General features: G+C 38.5%; 1 protein-coding gene across 2 annotated transcripts in view; it reads left to right on the top strand.

Annotated features, from left to right (window-relative positions):
- Window positions 1–4946: 4946 nt before the first annotated feature.
- The window catches only part of EDIL3 (EGF like repeats and discoidin domains 3), a 398882-nt gene continuing 380784 nt past the window's right edge, over window positions 4947–23044 (top strand). The window contains exon 1 of one of the 2 annotated variants that reach the window (XM_044384053.3): window positions 4947–5516. In XM_044384053.3, the coding sequence (XP_044239988.2) occupies window positions 5450–5516 (67 nt within the window). In that variant the 5' untranslated portion in view covers window positions 4947–5449. The remainder of the gene's footprint in view (window positions 5517–23044) is intronic. The other variant, XM_026498663.4, reaches the window with a different exon arrangement.

Raw genomic sequence — 23044 nt, 5'->3', positions numbered from 1 at the left:
TCCCCCACCCCCCTCCCCTCTGTAGAACATAACACTCAGCTATGTCTAAGGCAAGCAGTTATCTTCATAGCAGAACCATTTGTAATTACTTGGAAAGGTAAGGCTAACACTGATGAAGCAACTACAGAAAAACAAAAAGTGTTAATTCTAAAAAAAATCATGGTTCTGCGGTGCTGGAATAATTTTTGGAGGAATTAAAGGGAGGTAGGAATTCAGCTAGTTACAATTGTAGAAGGTCCTTTCAGACGGGGATAACAACATGAGGAGAGGGTTAAAAGAAAAATTAACTTGGTGTTTATGGAGAGCCATGATAAAAGTGTTATAAATTATGTAAATATTTTAGACAATTTTTTAAAAAAATTATTCATTTTATAGCACACACATGTGTGTAAATGAGCAGGGATTAGGGAGAGGGAGCAGCTGGAGAGGGAGAGGGAGAATCTCAAGCAGACTGCCCACTGGGTGTGGAGCCCCGACACAGGCTGGATCTCAGGACACTGAGATCATGACCCTGAGATCATGACCTGAAAATCAAGAGCTGGGCGTTTTAACTGACTGAGTCAACCAGGCGCCCCTATTTTAGACAATTTCAAAACATCCTTGGAACTCTACAGTTGAGCAAAATATCCTCTAAAATGATATCCTGGGCGGCTCAGTTGGTTAAGTGTCTGCTTTCAGCTCAGGTCATGATCCCAGAGTCCTGGGATCGAGCCCCGCATAGGGCTCTCTGCTTAGCAGGGAGCCTGCTTCTCCCTCTTCCGCTCCCCCTGCTTGTGCTCTCTCTCTCTCTCTCTGTCAAATAAATAAAATCCTAAAAAAATAAAATAAAATGATAAATCAAGAAGCTCAGAGAGAATACAAACTACTAAAAAATGACAGTTACAACTAGAACTAAAATTGAAAATATAAATAAATAAAATGGACCACTGTCTAAATAGACACTACAACACACTCCCGAAATCAAACCAAGGCTCAGACCCTGGATCCTGATTCCATCCTTCACTGCTGCCTTAATTTTGAGCAAAGAACTTAAATGTTTTGATCCTTGGTTTCCTCAACTGTTAAATTGAAATAATAATAATGTTCACCTCATAAAGGTTGTTGGGATGATTTAGCAAAGTAACATACATAAAACATGTAGTAGTGTTTAGCATACAGTTGACTCTCCCTAGTTGTTGCCAGTGGAGTGAGTGGGCTCTGGACTCAGACTGCTTAGGTTCATTTACTGCCTCTAACACACCCTCACTTGAGACCCTGGGCAATTTACCTAACCAGTCTGTGCCTTATTCCTTCTCTCTAGACAGGGGATAATTTAATGTATTAATTTATTGTATTAGTTTTCTCTTGTTGCTTGCAACAAGTTACCATAAATTTAGCAGTTTAGAACAACACTAATCTCTTAACACAATTCTGCAGGTCATACGTCCAGGTACGCTTGGCTTACTTTTCTTCTTTGTATCTCACCCAGCTGAAATCCAACTTTTAATCCAGAGCATTTAATATATTAAAGAAAATAAAGTTTTTGTAAATGTAAAATGGTTTTAAATGAAAAATGGTTTTAAAGATTTAATAGTACTGAGTGTAACTTGATCAAACAAGCTAAGACTCTTCTTTGCATCTATTTCATTTCTAAATATTCAATTACAGGAATAATTAGAGAAATAAATACTGTATTTAGTGTTATTCATTGCTTAACAAATTAAAAGGTAAATTAAAAACTTTCCAGATAACTTATTGGGGGTGACGGGTAAGGAATGGGGATAATCAGGTATTGAGGAAAAGTCTTTTGGAGTTCCATATGTGATTATTCTTAATTATTCATCATTATCATCATCTTCATTATCACTGTGTACTCTTTTTTTTTTTTAAAGATTTTATTTATTTATTTGATAGAGAGAGAGACAGCCAGCGAGAGAGGGAACACAAGCAGGGGGAGTGGGAGAGGAAGAAGCAGGCTCCCAGCGGAGGAGCCTGATGTGGGGCTCGATCCCATAACGCCGGAATCACGCCCTGAGCCGAAGGCAGATGCTTAACCGCTGTGCCACCCAGGCGCCCCATCACTGTGTACTCTTTACCGGACTAGGCCCTTTTGTGCACTATAGTATGCTACCACTATGAGCTTTACTTCATTTTACGGATGAGAATACTGAGACCTAGCCATTAACTGACTTGCCTACATTAAAAGAGTCATAGTGGTAAAGATATTATTTCAATTCAGATATGTACCACTCCAGAATCCAAACTCTGAGCCAATGAGAAGAATTCTTGAAAACCAATATACTTCCCTCAGTGTTGTTTCTGTTTGTTTTGCTGATTCTTTATTCTGCTTTATTTTCAGGCAATATTTACCAAGTTGTTTTCCTTGTAGCACTTAAGCTACAATATCTTACCAGGTATTCTGAGAAAAAGCTTGTCATAGTGAAAAAAGAATAGTTTGCAAAATACTGAATTAAACACTTTTGGAAAAGTTTCTTAACCATAGGACATTTCAAAGTTTTTAATATGTTAATATTTACCAAATCTTTAAGATGGTACTTCGATATGCAGTATTTCCCCAAATTATTTGACCATGGAACTTCTTTTCCCCCCAAAACTTACTAACATCTTGGGGAAAGTAAGTCTGCAGAAAATATTTTGGGAAGTGCTGTTTCAAGTGATGTATTATTTCATTTTTGACACTTCAGGCACATATTTAGAGAAGCTATAAACTGTAGACTAGATCATACGTGATTAGTAAAGGTCTCTTGGTGCTATGAGTGAGGTAAAACAGTCATAATAGAATTTTGGTCTTTTTTAAAAAAATCAATCTATTTCCTTTGGGCTTTTAACATTTCCTATATTCTACTTCTGAAGAGGCTATATATGAATTTAGTAAGAGTGAAATAAATCCTATAAATGTAAATTAGGTAAAGTGCCTGGAATAATCAAAATGAAAGTCTTATTGGTACATGATCATTATTGATAAGTGGGGAAAAAAGAAGGGGTACCTCCATAGGATCTATGCATATGGATCTAAGACTATGTATGAAATTTAGACTGGAAATGGGACTTATGGAAATAAAAGCATTAAACTGGTGACATATTTTACAAATCATCTACCTGAAAATACAGAATGGCATTTACAGGCACACCTTCAGGTATATGGTAATAGAATATGCATTTTGATGTAGTTTTGTGCTTTCCTGGAGGTTTTTTTTTTTTTTAAGAGCTTAAATTAAAAGAAAGATAAAATTTTAGTAACATGCGCTGTTGCCAAAAAATTAACTTCCTAACATGCTTATTAAGGTCATACATTATCAGAAAAGTGGGAACAAACAGAGAATAAAACAGGAAAATAAAACTCTTGGGCACAATTTTTTTCTTTAATCTCTCATCACAAAGACACTGGTTTCTGATTTTATATTTTTGAGATTTAGTATTCTTTAGACATAAAACCTTTAAACTAATTTTAAATATCTCATTTAAAAATGTTAGAGGTACTTCATGATGGAATGCCACAGCATGACTGAAGGCTTCCTTTCAGAATTAAGTAACAATGATGTGGGAGAAAGTTGGAATTTGATTGTTTAAAACTTCCTTGCTACAGCTCCGGACAATGGTGTTGTATTCTAACATCTATGGCTTTAAGTATGAAAACAGTAAATAAGCGATTCTCCCTCTTTCCCTTAGCAAAGCCATGTGCTAAAAGAAAAAAAAAAATTACCCTCCCGTGGAACATGAGATCTGAACAAAACTTGCTTTGACATAATTTTTGTTGTTGCTCTTGTTTTGTGTGTGCTTGCCAGTGGTACAGTATCTTAACTCCTCCATAGCAACATGCAGTTTTACTTTTCTATCAACCTTGCATCCTTGATCTCACTTCAAATTCCAAAAGGAAGGTAGAAATGGAGGTTTAAAGGACTCAAGGAGGTAAAGGAGATGAAGGTGCAGGACTAATTGTCCTGTTGTCTTTCTGAGTACATTCTCATTTGAAATGCTTGCTTTTGAGAATGTGTCCTACAATTTTTCTATTTCTGTGGTTTTCCCTCTCTCTCCTACCTTCTCTAGAAGAAGGAAAAAGAGCTGTGTTTCATTTTGGTACCTGCAACTGATGGAATCAAATCCATGTATATTGAGCCATCACTCTAACGTAACAACAGAGGAGAAAGCACAGTTTTAAGCTATGGTCTGTATTCTGTAGCCTCTTTCACTGCAGGAAACACTAGTCCATTTATATTGGCTTTGGTGGAGAGCAGAAAAAATTTGACCCACCTCAGTGATACTTCAAGAATCTGCCCTTTCCTTCTCTTTTCTTTCACAGTGCCCAAATTCTCTCCATAATTTCTCATCTGAAACGTGTCCTGCTTAATGAGACGTGTCTCCTACTCGCTTGCCCCAGGCCTTCACCTTTTTGTCTCTGTGAACAGATAAAACTCACCACCTCTCTCCCAGCCCTAGAGCTAACTAAAGTGCAGAGAGAACAGCAGAGCAGCCTTGTCTTAACGGACTAGAGTCTGGCTGTTGACTTGGTTGCATTTCCTGAGAATCTGAGCAATTCACTTTGCAGGGTTCCATTTCTCACGCAGCTTCATGCCCCAAGAGTCACTCTTCAGAATCTCTTTTAACTTACTTTCCTGGCTATACTGAGAACTTCAGGGGCATCCTTAACGTAGTTAATTGTAAAGTCAGTGCTGGAACCGAGAGAATCTCAGACACCAAGGTGCTTCCCTTAACCCTAGAGTCTCTGGCGTGTGCGGAGAATGTACAGGCAATATAGGAACTTTAGAGGTGGTGGCAGGTGCCAGGGTGTGGCTGCAGTTGTCTCCCTTTTCTCTTCCAGCAGAAGGAGCCCAGAGAGAGAGAGAGAGGAGAGGGAGGAAAGAGGGGAAGACTGGGGGAGGGAGTAGGAGGGAGGACGGGGAGGGGGGAGCGGGCGGGCGCCAGGGGAGCGCGCCTGCGAAGCTCCGGCTCACACGCACGCCGCCTCTGTTTGTACACAGTGCGCACCCGGCGGCTCGCTCCCCGCTAGCTTACGCTTCATTGTTCTCCAAGTCAGAAGCCCCGCAGCTGCGGCGGCGAGAGCGGAGCAAGCCGAGCGCACCGTCTGCCTGTCCACAGGCGCGGGTGACCCGGAGCCGCCGCGGGAGCCCGCGCCCCGCCCCGCCCCGCCCGCCGCGCCTCAGCCGGGACCCACCCGCAGCGGAGGCTGAGCCCGCCGGCGGCTCCTCAGAGCTCGCCCACCTTCTTGCGCCGGAGTGCAGGCAAACGGAGAAGAAAGAGTCCTCTCTTTGGTCACCACTCTTTCTCACCCTCTCCAAGAATTTGTTTAAGGTAGTGCTGCGGGCAGAAGACATCTTTTTTAATTCTCCGGCAGGGGCGGGGTCTGCCGCTGCCCTGCGGTGACATCTCAGCGACAGTGCCCTCTGTTACGACCCCTGAACAGCCGGGGTCACGTCCGGGAGACAGAATCATGAAGCGCTCGGTGGCCGCTTGGCTCTTCATCGGGCTCAGCCTTGGTGTCCCCCAGTTCTGCAAAGGTGAGGCCGCGGGGTCCGGGCCGCTAGGTGCGGGACAGGTCGGAGTCCCCTGGGAAATGCCGCGCAGGGGGCTGGAGGCGGTCCCCGGGGCGCGCCTGGGGTGGCGAGCGCGCCGCGGGCAGTAGGGAGGAGGCGGCGCGCCCCGGGTGCCTCAGAAAAGTGCTCGCAAAGTCAGAGCGGAGTGCGTGGGGCTGTGCGTGGGGCTGAGCGGGGAAGAGGGTGAGGAGTACCGAGGTGAGATTGAGGAAAGAAGGGACCGAGGGCAGGAGGAGGGAACGGCGCTCTTGGGAACCAGAGGTTCCTCGGCTCACTCGGGCAACCGGTAACTGAGCAAACCCTCCTAGGGCAGTGCCGGGGATGCTAGCTACGGGCAACCGGCAGGGCTTCCGTGGGGGCAGAAGCTGGGAAGCTAGCTAGCGGGCGTCATCTGCTTGAAACTGGAAGAGGCTGGAGAGCCTCATGGCCGTCTGTCCCCCGGGTGCGGTTCTCTGAAGTGGGCCGGGGCTGATCAGTTTGCAAATCCAAACCTGGCCCTGGGAGTTCTGGAGGTGGGTGAGGTGGAGACGGGTCTGACAAGTCAGTTCGGCTTTCTCCTGCCTTCCCATGCAGGACGCGCTGCGTCGATTACAGAAAAACCCCAGGAACCCGCCTCTCCTCTAACCTCAGGGGCTCGGAGCTTGGCTCAACACTCCCTCACGGTACAAGCGTAACTCTTGGTAGTAGAGAATCGTGCAGTGCGAGACATCCTCGCTCCCCCGCCCAAGAGCAGAAAAGTTGTAAGAGCTGGTCTGGTTGTGCTTCCCATGACTTGTGTGAAATAAACCAGCCTACAAAAAAATTACAGGACTTCGATGCATCTCCTACTCAGTTGTACAGACGAATTTCAGATCCTTTGCGAAGGGTGTCTTGTCAATACGAACCCTTGTCCCGGCCGCGTCACTGCGCGGGTATGGGATGAAGTTGGCGCTGATAAAGGGCAGGAGGAGCGACAGGGGGCCCTGGGGAGACCGCGCAAGAGGGACTTGAGCCCCTTCTGCGCTCACAGATAGGGACGGCCCCTTCTAAGGGGTCCGAGGGTAAAACAACCCTTAGCAGGCTGCTTCAAGTGGAGAGCTGAGTGCACTACAGGGTTTTAAATGCTGTGCCTCTAAAAAAGGGTAGTTGAATTAAAAGCGTTGACTTGAATCCATTCGAAATTCACACTGCATGAATATTCTACACCATCCGCTTGCATCCATCCATTTATTTGTTTCGCAGGAAAACTGTGAGCTCTTGGGCTACTGTTTGCCCAAGAAGCTTGGTGTTCCTGGATGCCCTCGCTGCCCTGCCAGTAGCGATCCATGGCGGTGCTTTGCCTCGGCCTCCCTCCCTCCCCCAGAATGTGGCTATTTTCCCCAGCGTGTAGGCGTGTGTGTAGGTGTGTGCCTTGCCAGCGTTTACAAAGTGCCCTTGCAGTTATCAGGCAGAGCCAGCCACTCCACTGAAGGTTAAGGAATGGTAATGGCTTTGTAGTTGCTCGGCTGAGTTCCCCGGCGATATGGGAAAGACAGGGCTCCCACCACTGTTATTTTTCCTTTCTCTTATTTCCCGTCTGGATTCCTTCTACACTTTTCATCCCTAGCAGGGAGGGAAAGGGGAGAACTGCAGGCACTACCTTCTCCTCCTCTCTTCCCCGCCTCCGTTCTCACCCCAAACACGAAAACACGCATTCACCCACTCACACGCACCTACACCGTGCCACCGCAGCCACCATCTGTCCCTGAGCTGAGGTGGAGGGCGGCGGGGGTGGAGGAGGAGATAATGTGTCTAGCGTGTGTGGCCGCGCTATCCTCGCTGGGTCTGGTTGCGGGAACCCTGGGGCGCGGTGAGTCTTGGCTCACTGCAGCCGGTAGCTCTGCCTCCTAAAGATACCCATGCTTAGGGCACAGCTTACTCCGCCAGACGAACCAACCACCGTGGTGTTGCCTGGGTTCTCCATTGCCGCTCCTAGACAATAATCGGGCAGCGGTGTACTCCATATTCTTTCGTAGATTGCTCCCCCCCCTTTTTTTTTCAGTCAGCCTGTGATTAGAGGGAAAGAGGACTTTAGGAAAGAAACGGACCATTTTCCACGAGCCCTTTTTGTTAAACTTGCACCTTTGTAATTTATTCTCCTTCAGCCCTGCAGAAGGCAGAGTGCAGCTCGTGTGACAGCTCCAAACAATTAAACTTTGAGTCAACTTATTGAAGCCGGTGTTAACACCGAGAATTTCCCTTGCATCCCCCTCACCCCCCCCACCCCTCCCCAGACATCGTTTATCTAATGTAGCCTTTTAGAAATTGGTGTTTCCCTGTGTGGGTTGCAAGTTACGTGCGTTAATGATTGGGATTTGCTCATTTCTTTTATTAGTCGTTTTTACTTTAAAATTAAACCAATGGATCAGTCAGATTGAATATTTTATTAACTCTTAAATTATTCATCGCTGTGGGTTGCTCAGAAAAATCCAATAACATGCATACAGTTGCAGCAAGCACGTGACATCTTATGCAATCTGTCCCTGTGCCTGCAGTTGGTGCCTGAAGTCTTTAAGCAAATGGCACTGTCTAAAAATGTCTAGACATGTCCTAAATACTATGAATCATTGGCATTTGAATTTCCTTTTTTAATCAATGGTGTTTTTTAGTTATTCTATGTGAGAAAAAATTAGTACCTGAACAGTCTCACTCAAGATAATAACAGTATGCTTCTATAATTAGGATAGCAATATTTACACTGAAATAACAGGCTTTTGTGTTTTTAAAAATTTATTGCCCATTAGTGTCTTTATTTAATTTACATGACCATGAATTCTGTACTTAAAAAATAAGTGCTAAAACAGATGCCAGATGAAACACCTAAAAATAATTTTGAACTGTTGAACTAAAAATAATAAAATGAAGATAAAGTATCCTGCTTTGACAGTTTGACACTAATGCAAAATCTTGGCCATCCCATATACTGTGGTGACACAGCACACACTCCCCCCCCCCCCCCCGTTTCTGAAAAAGCTTTTTACTTATTCTTGAAATGTCTCTTTAGAATTGAAATGTATTTTGTTTTTAATGTGCATATGGTTTTGGGAAAACATTTATAATAATAAAAATTTTGGTTAAAAAATTGAAATGCTACATTCTTCCTTTTATGGTCTTGAAGTTACAAAGATCTTCAAAACCAGACAAATGTATTTCACTTCTGTATTCTAAATTTAAAGTCTCTTGTATTTTTCTCAAATATCTTAAGATCAGTGTCCATATAAAACATGTATTCAGGGGCGCCTGGGTGGCTCAGTCCTTAAGCGTCTGCCTTCGGCTCAGGGCGTGATCCTGGAGTTCTGGGATCCAGCCCCACGTCAGGCTCTTCTGCTGGGAGCCTGCTTCTTCCTCTCCCACTCCCCTTGCCTGTGTTCCCTCTCTCACTGGCTGTCTCTCTCTCAAATAAATAAATAAAATCTTAAAAAAAAAAAAAACACATGTATTCAGGATCTAGGGTATTTTTAGTAAGGGGTTTAATAAAGTTTGCTTTTATTGCCGGATATATGTGATTTTTCCTTCTCACAAAATTATAGCAATGTAAAGTAAAGGGATAAAATATACAATACTAATATAAAATAGCTTGGTTACTCAAAACCATTACAGAATATGTTTGACAGTTCCTAGAGTCTAAAGTAGTAGTCCATACTCTTAATTTTACTGATACTAAAATAAAAATTTCAATTAAGTAACTTATTTTCAAAACTTTTAATTTTTTGAAGGGTTTTGCATAAAGGGACAGACTTTGTATCTTATCATTGGTGCACAATTTAAAAAACCTGCCTGATCTGAGAGTTTCATAAAGTTTCATAAAGCCTAAGAAAGTAATTCTGATATTTGTTGTTTACTGAGTACACCTGCAGCTTTGAGTATGAGTAGGTTCATCATATTTTTGTCAGAAAACCAAACCAAACCAAACCAAACCAAACAAAAAAAAACCCCGTAAAACAGTGCAGACTTCAGAACTCAGTTCAAGACAGAGTAAATCATCATGAGTAGGTACTGAAAAACAAATAGCAAATTTTGTAAATCTGTGATTAGTGGTATGACTTCTCATAGTTAATTCACTTTTTACATGGTTATTTCCTAGTTTGTAAGCTGATAGTATTATGAAAAATGTAGTAGAAAACCAAAACCCAGCCATTCCTATTATTCAGTTCTTATCTGTGTTGTAAGGAAGACGCTGGGCATGTTTTTTGTTTGTTTAACCATAGCCCATTGTAATGACTATAATGTCTTTGGTTAATCAAAACAAACATGTATTTATATACAAAGAGTCAAATCGTTGCCCATATGAAATAGAATAAGTATTGGAATTTTTCTCATGGTTATGTGATTATGTTAGAAACTAAGTACTATAAATACTTAAACTGAATAAATTACCACTTAGTTGAAAATACCTCTAAAAAGTCTTTGATTTGAGGAAGTTGTTGGAGGGAAAAGCCAACAAGGATCAACTGTGCCCTTGCCAGCAGGTGTCAGGATAATCAATGGAGATCTTTTAAGGGAAAGATGGAAAAAATAAAAGAAGTAAACCAATAAAGGTGAATTTGCAAATCATGGGAAGTGCCTTCTTCTCTGTGTGAAACTGATGTTGTTAGTTTTCAGGGGTCTCCTGAGAAAGAGTGGGAGGGTGGATTGTAAGAACCTACTGCTTTTACCATAGTTTTTAAACTTGGAAATAGCGTTACTCTAACTGCCACAAACAAGTGCATGTCTAAGTTGAACCATTATTTTTCCGGGGTCTCTTGAGTACCATCCAAGGAAATGCACACAGAGCCATGAGGTACTTGCCACAAAACAAGTATTGCTGAGATGTTTAGCATACTTTTAAGCATACTCTCCATATCAACTCTAAGTTTAATAAACAGAAATTCTGTTATATTGATTTGCATGGATATAAATTAAATTGTACATTTATACACATCTGTAGTACTGGTAAGAGATCATTAATTATCCTTTCCTATCACAATGGTAAAGTGTATTTTTCCTGGAGCTTGCAAGTTTCTAAATAACCTAAGTCATGTGGCCAAAAGAGACTAAAAGACATGATAAATAAAGTTTTGTCAATATCCATTTTAACCAGTTATTAATCTTTATATATGTGCCTATTGTATATCAATAGCTTTTAGCGACTTGACATTATTTATTTATTTTTAATTGATCCTTAACTGATAATCATTCCTTTCAAATTAGTTCTAGCATCTGCTGATACAGCCCTTCAAACTGGGTTACAGATTCGCCATTGCACCATTTCTTATACAGTTGCTGACATCATGCCAAACAGTCTGTCCCCAGTGGCATTCTTTCTGAGTCAGTCCTCCTAAAATAAAAACTCTTCATTTCTCTCCATCTTCATCTTTCTCCTCTTCTCCTCCTGCATCCCCAGCATTTCTTTGCTGGATAGTGGCTAGGTCACCTAATTCACTATACAGTTCTGTCATCATTATTAAGAAGTTGCAAATCTCCAAAACCTTGTGGAATTGGCCATTTACTTTTTTTGTGTGTGTGAAGAAAAAAACATGGTCATGTGAAGCCTCTATTACTAAATCCTGAGGTTTAAAACATAAATGGAAGTAAGTTAGGATCTTAATTATGGAGCAACTTGAGATTTTATGTCTTGATTTGATAACAGTGTCCTGCCTGAAACTGTTATCTGGGCAATAATTTATATCCATCCTACTTGTAGAGAAGTCTCTTGCTTTGCCTGTAGCACATAGCTGAGAAACTAGGAAAAAACATCAAAAACTCATGAGCACCTAAAATAGATAATGCATTAATATTTAGATCATACAGAAAAGTCCACGTCTCTTGTTTTTTAAGTTCCTGGGCTTTCTATAAACTGGATCCAGAAAATGAAAGGCATATGAGGTAATAGGTCAGTCTTAATCAGAGCAAAAAACCATGGCAGCTCTTAGACCAAAACAGGACTGAAAAAGTCTGTGCAAAAGCAGTGATACCTTACAGTGTGAAAAACCAGGGGCACTTATGGGGGGGGGAGGGGCTATAAAGGCCGAAAGGCATTAATGTATAAAAGAATATTATAATAATTGTTGCCAGTATTGGCCTTGCATCCTAGACAAAGACTTACTGCAGTATGTTCAACATTTGGGGGTATAGGGGCACCTGGGTGGCTCAGTCATTAATCGTCTGCCTTCGGCTCAGGGCGTGATCCCGGCGTTCTGGGATCGACCCCCGCATCAGGCTCCTCCACTGAGAGCCTGCTTCTTCCTTTCCCACTCCCCCTGCTTGTGTTCCCTCTCTCGCTGGCTGTCTCTCTCTCCGTCAAATAAATAAATAAAAATTCTTTAAAAAAAAAAAAAAACATTTGGGGGTATAAAGGCAGTAAAACACATGCATTATTGAAAAGATTTTGCCAAACGTGTTTAAACTTGGAAAACCTGCTTAATGGTAAAAGAGACAGATATCCAAAGAATTTACTTGTTTAATATGCTATTTTCCCATCATTCCAGAGAATATGTTATTATATATTTCCTATTGATTCTTTTTCCCCTAAAATAATGAATGAAAGTATTAGGAATTACAGGACTCGATTTTGTACAAAAGAATTAGACCACAGAATGCAGATAAGATGTCTTGCAATTATTTGGTTATATTTCAGAAGAAAATGTGTTGCTCTTTTGTTTTTTTAAATATGCATTATCATAGTGATAGTAACTGTGTAGGATTTGTTCAACAAGAGATTTAATAGTGCATGAAGCAGAATGGAGGATTTAAGTACAAGAATTGAAGTGAAGGCTTTTTCCAAGTACTAAAGTACTTTTGAATGTGATTGTTACTATGGAGAGAGAAGATTGAGTCTATATCTTAGCTTTCCTTTTTCTCTTTTCTAAAACAGATCTGCATCAGACTGATTGATCTCTTTTAAGAATAATTTAATGTAGTATAACAGTCCATAAATGGGAAAGCTAGGGTTTTAATCTCATGCTAGATGACATTCTGTTGATTTGAAGCTAATCTATCAATGGGGTTAGGCCATCATGCATTCTTTAAGGTTTATGCTTGCTATTCGATAAAGTTTTTAATTTGGGGAATGCAGAGTAATCCTCTTAAGGCTTTTCTTGCTATACTGAGGTCAGGATGACCATTTACATTTTACTTATACTGAAGATTATATGAAGACAACCAGAATAAAATGGGCCCATGACTCTTGAACAGTAAAGAGTGGAAGAGTCAAATGGGAACACTGGAGAATATTTTTATTTGAAATAAGTTGACGACTCCCTCCCAGTAATGTCCGCCACCAGTAGGCATCAGTCTTCCATCGGTGCTCACATCTTTCATGCCGTTCTCCCCTCATTTTTCTCCCAAATACTAATTGAACTCTCACTTTGCCTTGTTTATTCATCTTTTTTTTCTCTTTGAACAGTTTAATTTTATAAACGCTAACTTTGAAATATCAACTATGGACAAACAACAAGCAAATTACCATTCAAAATGTTTTAGTATTTACACTGCAAGTTCTTGTGTCACATTTTGTGCTTCCTATAGAGACAGGGCTTAAAAGGGTGCTAGCAAAACAAACATTTAAACTAAACAACAACAAAACCCAAAATAGATAGTATACATTCAAATGAATAGAGCTATTCCTGGCCTGCCTCATCAGTGTTCCTCAGGAAGTACCCACACATTTTAAACAGCAGTTTGTCTTTTACAGAAAAAATAAGTCAAAAGTAGTTTCAGGGGCGCCTGGATAGCTCAGTGGGTTAAGCATCTGCCTTAGGCTCAGGTCGTGATCCCAGGCAGGGATCACTCTGCTCGGCGGGGAGTCTGCTTCTCCCTCAGCCTCTCTCTCTCTGTCAAAGAAAATAAATAAAATCGTTTTTTAAAAAGTTTCAGAAACTTTTAAAGACTTGTTTCTTATTTTTATAGTCTGTGTTGTAGAATGAGCATAGTTTGAAAATACTTCTCAATGCTCCTGCAAGAGCATTGTTGAAAATATAAAATTAACATATAGGCATGATGTAAAGTGCTTTCTGTGGTTGTTATGCATCTTCAATTAAAAGAACTACCTCTAAGTGATAGATTTCCTTCTTAAATACAGTGTTCTGACTGATTTCCAACTGGCTACAATTTTGACCCAGAAACAGTAATTTTTCAGGCATCAGTTTGTTTTTTCCTTTCTTTTCTTAACTTGGGGACTGCCACCAGTCAGTTTAAGCAACTTGTTAGATAAGTTAACAAGGGCATTCATTTTGATCTCTCTTTTAAATATAGTTAACAAGTCTAGTATTTATTGAGTTCATGCAATGCGTTCCACTGCTCTAAGTACGACTGTGATTCTTCTAAGTCTATGGGGCTCAGGTGCTGTTGTTATTTACATATGAATGAGAAAATGGAAATACAGAGGTTAACTCATTTCCCGAGATCACACAGTTACCACAGAGCTTGTTAGAATTAGAATCCAGGTTAAATCTAGGGCCCACTTTCTTAACTACTAAAGCATGCTGTGTCAATGAGTAACACATCCTCTGTATCATGAAGACAGTTTGTTAGATGATTTTCTTATTTATGAAGCACACACTTCATATCTCTTACTATTTAACTGGTAGATATTTTGGAAAGGATAAATTAGATTTCTTCTCTTGGGACAGTATTTTTAAATTTTTCTAATTTTAGTTGGTAAAATGGGATACCTCTTTTCACATTCAGAAATAAAGGTTGGAGTATGCTCTTTTTGGTCAGAAAGAGTTAATGTGTCTTTCAGAATCCTGCATCACCAGGAAGAACAGCAAAGGTAGGGAAAAGAAGAGAAACACTTGGGAAATTATTCAAAACTCATTTTCTTCACAATCTTGCCGTTCAGCTTATTGCCACATGATTTTTTTTTAAAGATTTTATTTATTTATTTATTTATTTATTTATTTATTTATTTATTTATTTGACAGAGACAGACAGCCAGCGAGAGAGGGAACACAGGCAGGGTGAGTGGGAGAGGAAGAAGCAGGCTCCTATCAGAGGAGCCTGATGTGGGGCTCGATCCCAGAACACTGGGATCACGCCCTGAGCCAAAGGCAGACGCTTAAGGACTGCGCCACCCAGGCGCCCCTGCAACATGATTTTTATACTTTTTTTTTTTTTATTTTGGTTTTCTAGGATTCCATTACTCCTCTGCATTGTTTCCTTGTTACTCAATATGATGTGTAAGAACCTGATTTCTCTGTAATTTTCAGATATATAATGTAGGACAAAGTGATTTTAAAGGTTAACAAGGTTTTTATTTCTGCTAGCTTAATGAAGGTAATTTGCCTTACATCCTATCCTCATTTAATTTTATTTCTGTGTAACCCCATTAAGAAATTTTACCCAAATGAAAGTACCAAATGGTCTCAAACCACATCAGCTAGAAAATTATATTTTCTGGTTTATTTTAACAATTATTTAACCAAAAGATGGTTTATTTTTTTAGCTAGTATTGGATTAATTTTCAACATTTTACAAAGTGATGAAAATTATACCATCTAGTATGACATCACCTTATTAATAACACTGTACATCTGTATAATACTTAATAGTGTAAATAGATCTCCACATTATTACATTTGTTTCCCTAGAGTAATAGCAATAAAACAATAGGGAAAATTTCTTAAGCGTTTCCCATCTCCATTCTGTGGACCATAAGCAGAGAAGGCATTCTTAATTTCTTTTATCAGATAAAGAACCTAAGGTTCAGAAAGTCACATGATCTATAATTCAAACAACCAATGAACTTGACTCCACACATTCTGATTCCAATATACTTTTTTCCTCTTTACTGCTGTACCACTTTACTTGTGGTAATTATAGTTGTACTTTTTTCTCAGCTCAGTAATTGATTGAACTGATTCATAAGATGAGAAGGAGGAGTTGGTATACTATTGCTTTTTCAAAAACCATTCCAAACTCCCTCTCATTACCACATGAACACTTTCTTGCCATCAACCTATAACACCTCCTTTCCTCTAGGGAGACTGTTATTTACTAACCTTAATGACATCCTGAACTTTCTCAATGACTTCAGAACCTTCTTTCGTCTCTCACATTTGTCCACTTAAAAATCTTTCATGCATGAGCTTGTGACCCTTTTAACATTCTGGTATTGAACTTCCTGGAAGTTCCCAACACTAATGATTCCCATCTCCATTTTTAGGAACCTATTGGCAATGCTGTTCAATAGACTTTCTTATCACATGATTTGCTCAACTACCAGTACTTTAAATTTCTCAGACTTTCTCTTATCAGAATTATCGTCTTTCTATCTCTCTTTACCTTTCATTCCCATAAACTCACTCTTGTCACTGCTCTGATTTTTAGTACTACTCATCTCTCTTCTTTCCCAACCTGTCTCTGTGGTTTTCTATTTTCAGGGGTATTCAGCTATTTATGAATTTCTCAGCCCAGATGCTTTTTACCATTTTTGCTTCATTAAGTCCCAAACTAAGGTAGTTTTCACAGTCTCATTCCTATCCCTGCAACTAAGAAAATTGGAGTGCTGTCAGAAGGTAGTAGTGACCCATTGGCAATCCTGGTATAGCTGAAAGGTTGAGTTGAGGGTCCTAAAAGGAATGAGCAAGAAAGATAGAAAGTGATTTTATGAGAGGTATTATGGGGGCACTACAGAAATTATATGGGAATTACAGCTATTGATAATTGTAAAATTTGGAGAATAACCATAGGGATTATGGTGAAAGAGAATAGAAGACAAGATCATTAGAAGAGTCAAGAAATGCTGTAAAAATCATTTATGTGGGTATTGAAATCCCAAAAAGTTATACAAGAAGATATTTTGGAGAGAATGACAGTGAAACAGGAACAGAAATCTTCAAGGAATGAGGGAATATAATGCAGAGATAAGGAAATAACTATAATAAGGAAGTAGTATTGGGGGATAGAGATCTGTTACATGAAATTAAAACTAGGTGGGGGTTTGTGTTTGTGTTTTTGAGAGGAAGGAGAAAGAATGTCCAGGAAGTTGCTTTGAGGAGTGGGAAAGACTAATGCCCTATCTCAGGTCTAGCAGCTTTGGGAGAGAAAACAGTATCCAATTAAGAGGTCTATGGGTAAATAGTGACTCAGAGGAGAGCCGATTTCTTCTAGGGAAGGAAGACAGATAGAGAAGCCTAGTCCCAAGCCTCATGCTATTAGACAGTCCTCATCCTACAGCCTTTGATACATTGAGCTCATTATAATAATTGATATATCTCACTAAGAACACTGCTTTTAAGCACATAAAATATGTTTTCATATATAACAGCTCTTTTAAACCTCACAACCGTCTAGGGGGGTTATCATTATCCTCACTGGCTGATGAGAATATAGATGAGAATAAGGTAAGTGGTCAGTACTCAAAGTAGGCCTTACAGATCCAAGCCCAGGACTCACTTCATTATAGCGCAATTACAGAGAAAAGCCCAAATCCAAGGAAAGATCCTTTCTAAATTTAAAGCACATCTGAGGGGTAGGAAGATCTTGCAGTTGTGCCCTGACCTACTTTATCCTATCCAGATGAGCCTCTGTGTATTTTGAGGTCAGCATAGTTTAGGTTACTGGGAATGTCGGTGTCTGCTTGGTGGTCTTAATCCTTGCCCATCTTGGATCATTTGTCCGAATAGTTCTAACTGGAAAACAACATTATAACTTGGGGAATATTTCTTTTGCCTTTTCAACATACTTAAAATTATACCATCTTGTACACAAAGAATTCTTTTTCCTCAAATTTGCATGTTTCAAATATTTGTAAGCCATAATGTTTCCTCTTTAGTTTCTGACATGCTAAAGTTGTACATATTTCTTTCTTTAATATGTCCTTGTAAGCCATTCCTTTCATCATTTTAGTTGTTTCATTTGGAATCTGTCCAAGTAGACTACACATTTATTCAACAGGCTTTCCAAAACCCCAACAGAGAATTCCTGGGATGTGCATTCCTAAAATAATGCCACACACATTAGTCTTTCCTTTTTAATTTTGCAAATACAATCTTAATTTTTATTATTTTTTATTTATTTTTGCAAATACATTTTTCATTTTAGTCTGTTGTTTTGCTATTTTTCCTAGCAGACTACTCTTTTCAAAATAATACTCATATATGCCTTTTTTTTTTTTCATAATTTTGTTCTGCTTTTGCCCTCACTGGAATTTTACTTTATTTTTTTTCTTTTGTATTTAGTGTGCTTGTTACTATCATACGGTATATTCCCCACCCATAGAATCACAGAATAACTTAACCTAATTTTCCTGCAAATTATATTATTATGCTATTTATTGCTATTTTTGTATCATGTATGTATCTGCTAAATTATAATGCAAATTCCTATCCTTAGCCTTTGTTTTTTTTTGTACTTATTTCCTTTTGGGTCTGTATTTATTTTCTTTTGAAGCTACCATCTATCTGTATTTCTGGTTTTTTTTTCTGTTTATATATTTATTTCTAGCTATCTCCTAAATGTTGCCATTTTCTGCTCCCAGCTCATTCTTCAGCTTAAACTGCACAACTTCAGGTAATCTCTCTGATCACCTTCTCCAAGTTGCCAATGCTCCAGCACACACACACACACACACACACACACACACACACACACTATACCCCTGTCATAATTCTCTATCACTGATTTTTTAAAATTATGGCACTTTTCAAAAATCGTAGCTATAAAATTACTTATTAGCTTATTTATTTCATTTCTTGTTCCCTATGTATTGAAGCTCCATGTAGACAGGAAAAAAACATTTATTTTGTTCTCTATAATGTGTATATCCAGCTATAAACATGGTAGCCTTATCCGTAGTAGGCACTCAGTATTTGTTGGTTGAATTTACACATACATGGATGAATGAAAAACATGAATTAAAAACAACTCTGTTGGTGTATAAATCTTTCTCTGGTTAAAAAAAAAAATGTGTTCCTTTGATAGACCCATTAGCTCATTTAATAAATTCTTATCTGCTTGAAGCACTGATGCATTGACCTGTGATTTATGGCACAAGTGATACACTTTGAGAAAGCAATAAATACTTTAGTAGTGGCAAACTCAAAGAGCGGACTAAATAAATGACCTTCTTGTTTCCATAGCTGTCTAATTTATAAACACTTTAAAAGCAAGATTTGGGTTTTACCTTAAATTATCAAATTGCAATAAAATAGTTGCAATTGTATATGGAAGATCAGCAGTAAGCTTTAGTTTGTCATTTTATTATAAAGGGTTGACAAGGGAAGTCTGTGCAACAAAAGCAAAGCACTTGGTGGTGGTTTTAATTGTCGGGTGGAGGAGTTGCAGGTATAGCCCTTTGATCTGCTAATTGTCCCAGTGCCTGGGGGATCACTCCCAAAAGCTCCACTAGCAATAACTTTCCTTCAACCATAACTTCTTTCCCCCTCCCGCCATGCAGTCACACCTGCTACCAGCCGTACTTGGCAGAGGGGAAAAGACAGCACCGGGGAGCTGTGTCTACCCAGGAGCCAAGAACCTCAGAAACAACTCTGTTTAGAGGTTTTTTTGTGTGTGTAATGACAATCTTTATGTCACCCCTAACTGCTGTTTAATCCCCTTTAGGCAACTATCCGTCTACCTTTCTTAAATGCCTCAGTGGTTCTAAAAACTGTTTGTGTTCTTGTGACCTCAGTAATTGTGTGGTTTCTACTGCTAGACTGAGAGCTCGGAAAACATGTCTTTCTTAAGAAGGTATAGGATGTCAAAGGAGTGTGTAGAGCAAAAATTGTAAAATCTAATGGTTTGCTCCTTTTTATGTAATAAGAAAGAACATTTGGCAGTTTTTTTTTTTTTTTGAGGGGCAATTAATTCCTATCCCTACTTTAAAGTTTTAATTATTTTTAACCTATAAATATACATTCATTGAAGAAAAGCTATAATGGAGTCACTTGGTCTCTATATTTAGAGACTTATTTCAATAAATAAGTATCACAAAGTAATATTTTTAACCATCAAATTGACCATGCTACATAGTCTTATAATTTATTTATTCAACAATTTTTTGTTGAGCAGAGATGGATGCCAAGAACTGTTCTGGGTGATAGAATTACAAGAGTGAACAAAACAGATGACAATCCTTGCTCACATACAACTTAAATTCTAATGAGTCAAATGAAGAGAATCAAAGAATAAATGAAGGAAATTGCCTAGCAGGTTAAAAGAAGGGGGTAGGGATTTCAGGAGTGGATTTCACTTTAATGTAGGATGCTCACGTCAAGCCTCAGTTTTCAAAAGCATTAAGGAAGTGAGTTGTCTCAAGTTTCATTTGTCTCTGTATTTATTATGTTTTATGTAACAGTTCAATTTATTTTGTAAAATATGTCCATATTTTCCTTTATGATTTCTGCTTTTGGCATCATATTTAAGTGCAAAGGAATTGCTCTTTGCTTTTTCTACTGAATGATTAGATTTGTGTCCCAACACAACTAAAAACTGTTAGAAAATGAAGCACACATCATATACTGAATTCTATAAAAATATGCATCAGTTTAGAGACTTACTGGGCTGCTTCTCTATTAGTGGGACAATATTTTCAATTATCAAATTAATTATGAATTATTTTAATTAGCAATCATTGTGTATAATTAGAAATGTATAAAATATGGTTTGCTAATATGGTTTGAGATGTTGGCATCTGTTTTTATAAATGGTAATTTGAGCAATCTTTGTCAAGCTTGGTACTAGAGAAATGTTATAGTTGTAGGATTTATTGGGAAGTTTCTCTTCCTTGGAGTATTTTAAGTACTATAAGAGTTTTCTGTTTCTTAAAGTTTTGAAATAACTCACTTGCCAAGCAGTCTGATCTGTTTGTTGGGTGCATTTTTTAGTTTTTTAGAGAGAGAGTTGGGAGGGGGGTGGAACGGGGAAGAGGGAGAGAAAGAATCTTAAGCAGGCTCCATGCTCAGCTAGAGCCCAATGCAGGGCTCAATCTCACAACCCCGAGATCATGACCTGAGCCAAAATCAAGAGTTGGAAGCTTATCTAACTGAGCTACATAGGCTCCCCTGTTTGTTGGGTAATTTTGTGAATACTATTTCTGGGGTCTTCCATAATGAATGGAGCACTTGTTATCCCTTTTCCATTTTTGATAATTTATCATTTCTTACATAATAGTACAATTTAAGAATATTTTCTAATTAACATACGTTATATATAGCATTAAAATATTTGTGAAGTTATTTATGTTACACAAAACATAGTAATGTGTATACAATGTAATAATTACAAAGTTAAAAAAATAAACATAAAACAAGATAAATCTTCCAGGCTCAGGAGTCAGGGTTTTCAACTTTAACAGTTGACTAACCTTGGTTTTCAAAAGATTATAAATAAAATGGAGATGGTAATAATAGAGCCTGACTGCTAAAGTTAATGTGAGGATCTAATACAGGTTAAGTGCTTATGTCTTTGGAGATGATGATGATGATGATGGTGTTGTATCTCCAGTTTTGTATCACAGTGCTTGGCATAAATTATGATAAAAAGTAATGATAAATGAATTGAGTGCCGGTCATTTTTCTCATCCCATTATTATTTTACTTTTTACTTTTATCAAGAAGACTTCAATCTTTTAACTGAGATACAATTTGCAGGTATACTAATATAATGTGCAGGTATACTAATATAATGTGATAAGAGAATGGAATCAGACTGGGAGTTGCATCCTGGATAAATCATTTACTAATTCTGAAGCCGTCTATAGTTTACATCCCTAACTTGTTTCCTCATCTGTAGGGTATGGAGAAAGCAGAAGCAATCTAATAGTGTCATTGTAATCATTAAGAGATATAACCCATGTAATATGCTTATAGACCCTGGCAGAATAAAAGCTCTCAATAAATATTAGGTATTTTTTTTATTTTCTTCATTGTGGTTGTGGCTATTACTATAAAGGGGACAATTACCCTGGGACAGCCTGGGATACCAAAGGAGAATGGTCTAAGGAAGGGACAGAAACCTGGATTGATTTGACAAACTGGCCAATTAACAGAGCTCAGCAAATTTCAATTTATGTTAAGTATATTTTGTTATATTTCTGGTTTTAAATCATATATTTTGGAAGCACATGACTGCTCTTAGTCTGTTACGGCTACTATAACAAAAATACCATAGACTGGGTGGATTATAAAAAACAAATTACTTTCTCACAGTACTGAAGGCCAGGAAGTCCAAAAGCAGTGTGGTAGCAGATTCCATGTCTGGTGAGAGCCTGCCTCCTGGGTCATAGGCAGCCATCTTTTCCCTGTGCCCTTACATGCTTCACAGGGTCAGGGAGCGCTCTGAGGCTTTTTTTTTTTTTTCTTCAATGAAGACATTAATCTTATTCATGAGGTCTTTAACTTTATGTCCTAATCACCTCCAAAGGACCCACCTCCAAATACTATCACATTGGGGATTAGGTTTCAACATATGGATTTGGGGGGACATAAATAGCCTATAGTATTGTCTGTAATAGAATATCCTTCAGTGTCACCTGACCCACCAGGAGGTCTTCGCTTCCTTTATATTCTTCCCACCTAGTTGCACTTACTCGACTCTGAATATAGACTGTAAGTTGTGTCCTGATTTATAACCTATAATAGAAACTTCTAAAATATTTTAGGTTATTTTTATTTCACACTTTGCTTTAGAGGTCTCAATTGTAAATATGGTATATAAGGCAGTTGACAGCATGAAAGTTTTTTGTAATCTGCTTATTCATGACTCGTGGTCTCTGTGGTCAGTACTTAGTATTCAGAAAACTCTTCACTATGTCTTGCCTTTCAGCAGTTCAAGTTTATTTTAATATTTTATGGCCAAAAATGGATAAAAATTAAGTTTATGTTGGCCTAAAGGTTTTTAAAATAAAAGAATTCTATTTTCATTTTAAATAATTGACTTTCACTACCGCCCCCAATTCAGGGGAAAAGAAAATGTTCTTTTAAGACATTTAGGTTAAATATAAGATATAGGTATACAAACATGTTTTAAGGATTAATAAAGAACTATGTGCTTTCCTATTGAATGAATCAGGTGGTTCAGATGAATTAAGAAATAGACATTAGTGATTCAGGGATAGAAGATTGCTAGGTCAATTTGTACCTATTTCTAAAGTAACATCATTTATGACTAAAATCAGCTGATTGCCAAAGCAAACAGGATTTCACATGAAATTTACATGGTTAAAACTTGAAATTTATTGAGCAAATACATTATGTATGGATTATTTCCAAATCAAGTCACAATTTAAAACATTCTTTGAGTATTATATGAGTGTCTTCATAAAGGAAGAATTACAATGTGCAGATTCAGGATTATCTCCCTATTTTAAGGTTAGGTGATTTGCAGTCTTTTGCTATATAAATCTAGCATATTTAATGGGCTAAATACCAAAGGGTGAAGGTCATGGAACCAGAATCTTCCTATCATACACAATCTCATGTAGGTATAGGTTTGTGTAACTCTTCATTTGTAGAGCAGTGTGGACTAGTTGAGGTATCAGAAGACTTAATCCT

This window comes from Ursus arctos, unplaced genomic scaffold (assembly GCF_023065955.2).
Source record: "Ursus arctos isolate Adak ecotype North America unplaced genomic scaffold, UrsArc2.0 scaffold_5, whole genome shotgun sequence".
NCBI classification, from domain to species: domain Eukaryota; kingdom Metazoa; phylum Chordata; class Mammalia; order Carnivora; family Ursidae; genus Ursus; species Ursus arctos.
Note: the sequence above shows the minus strand (reverse complement) of the source record. Positions and strands in the feature narration are given on the sequence as shown.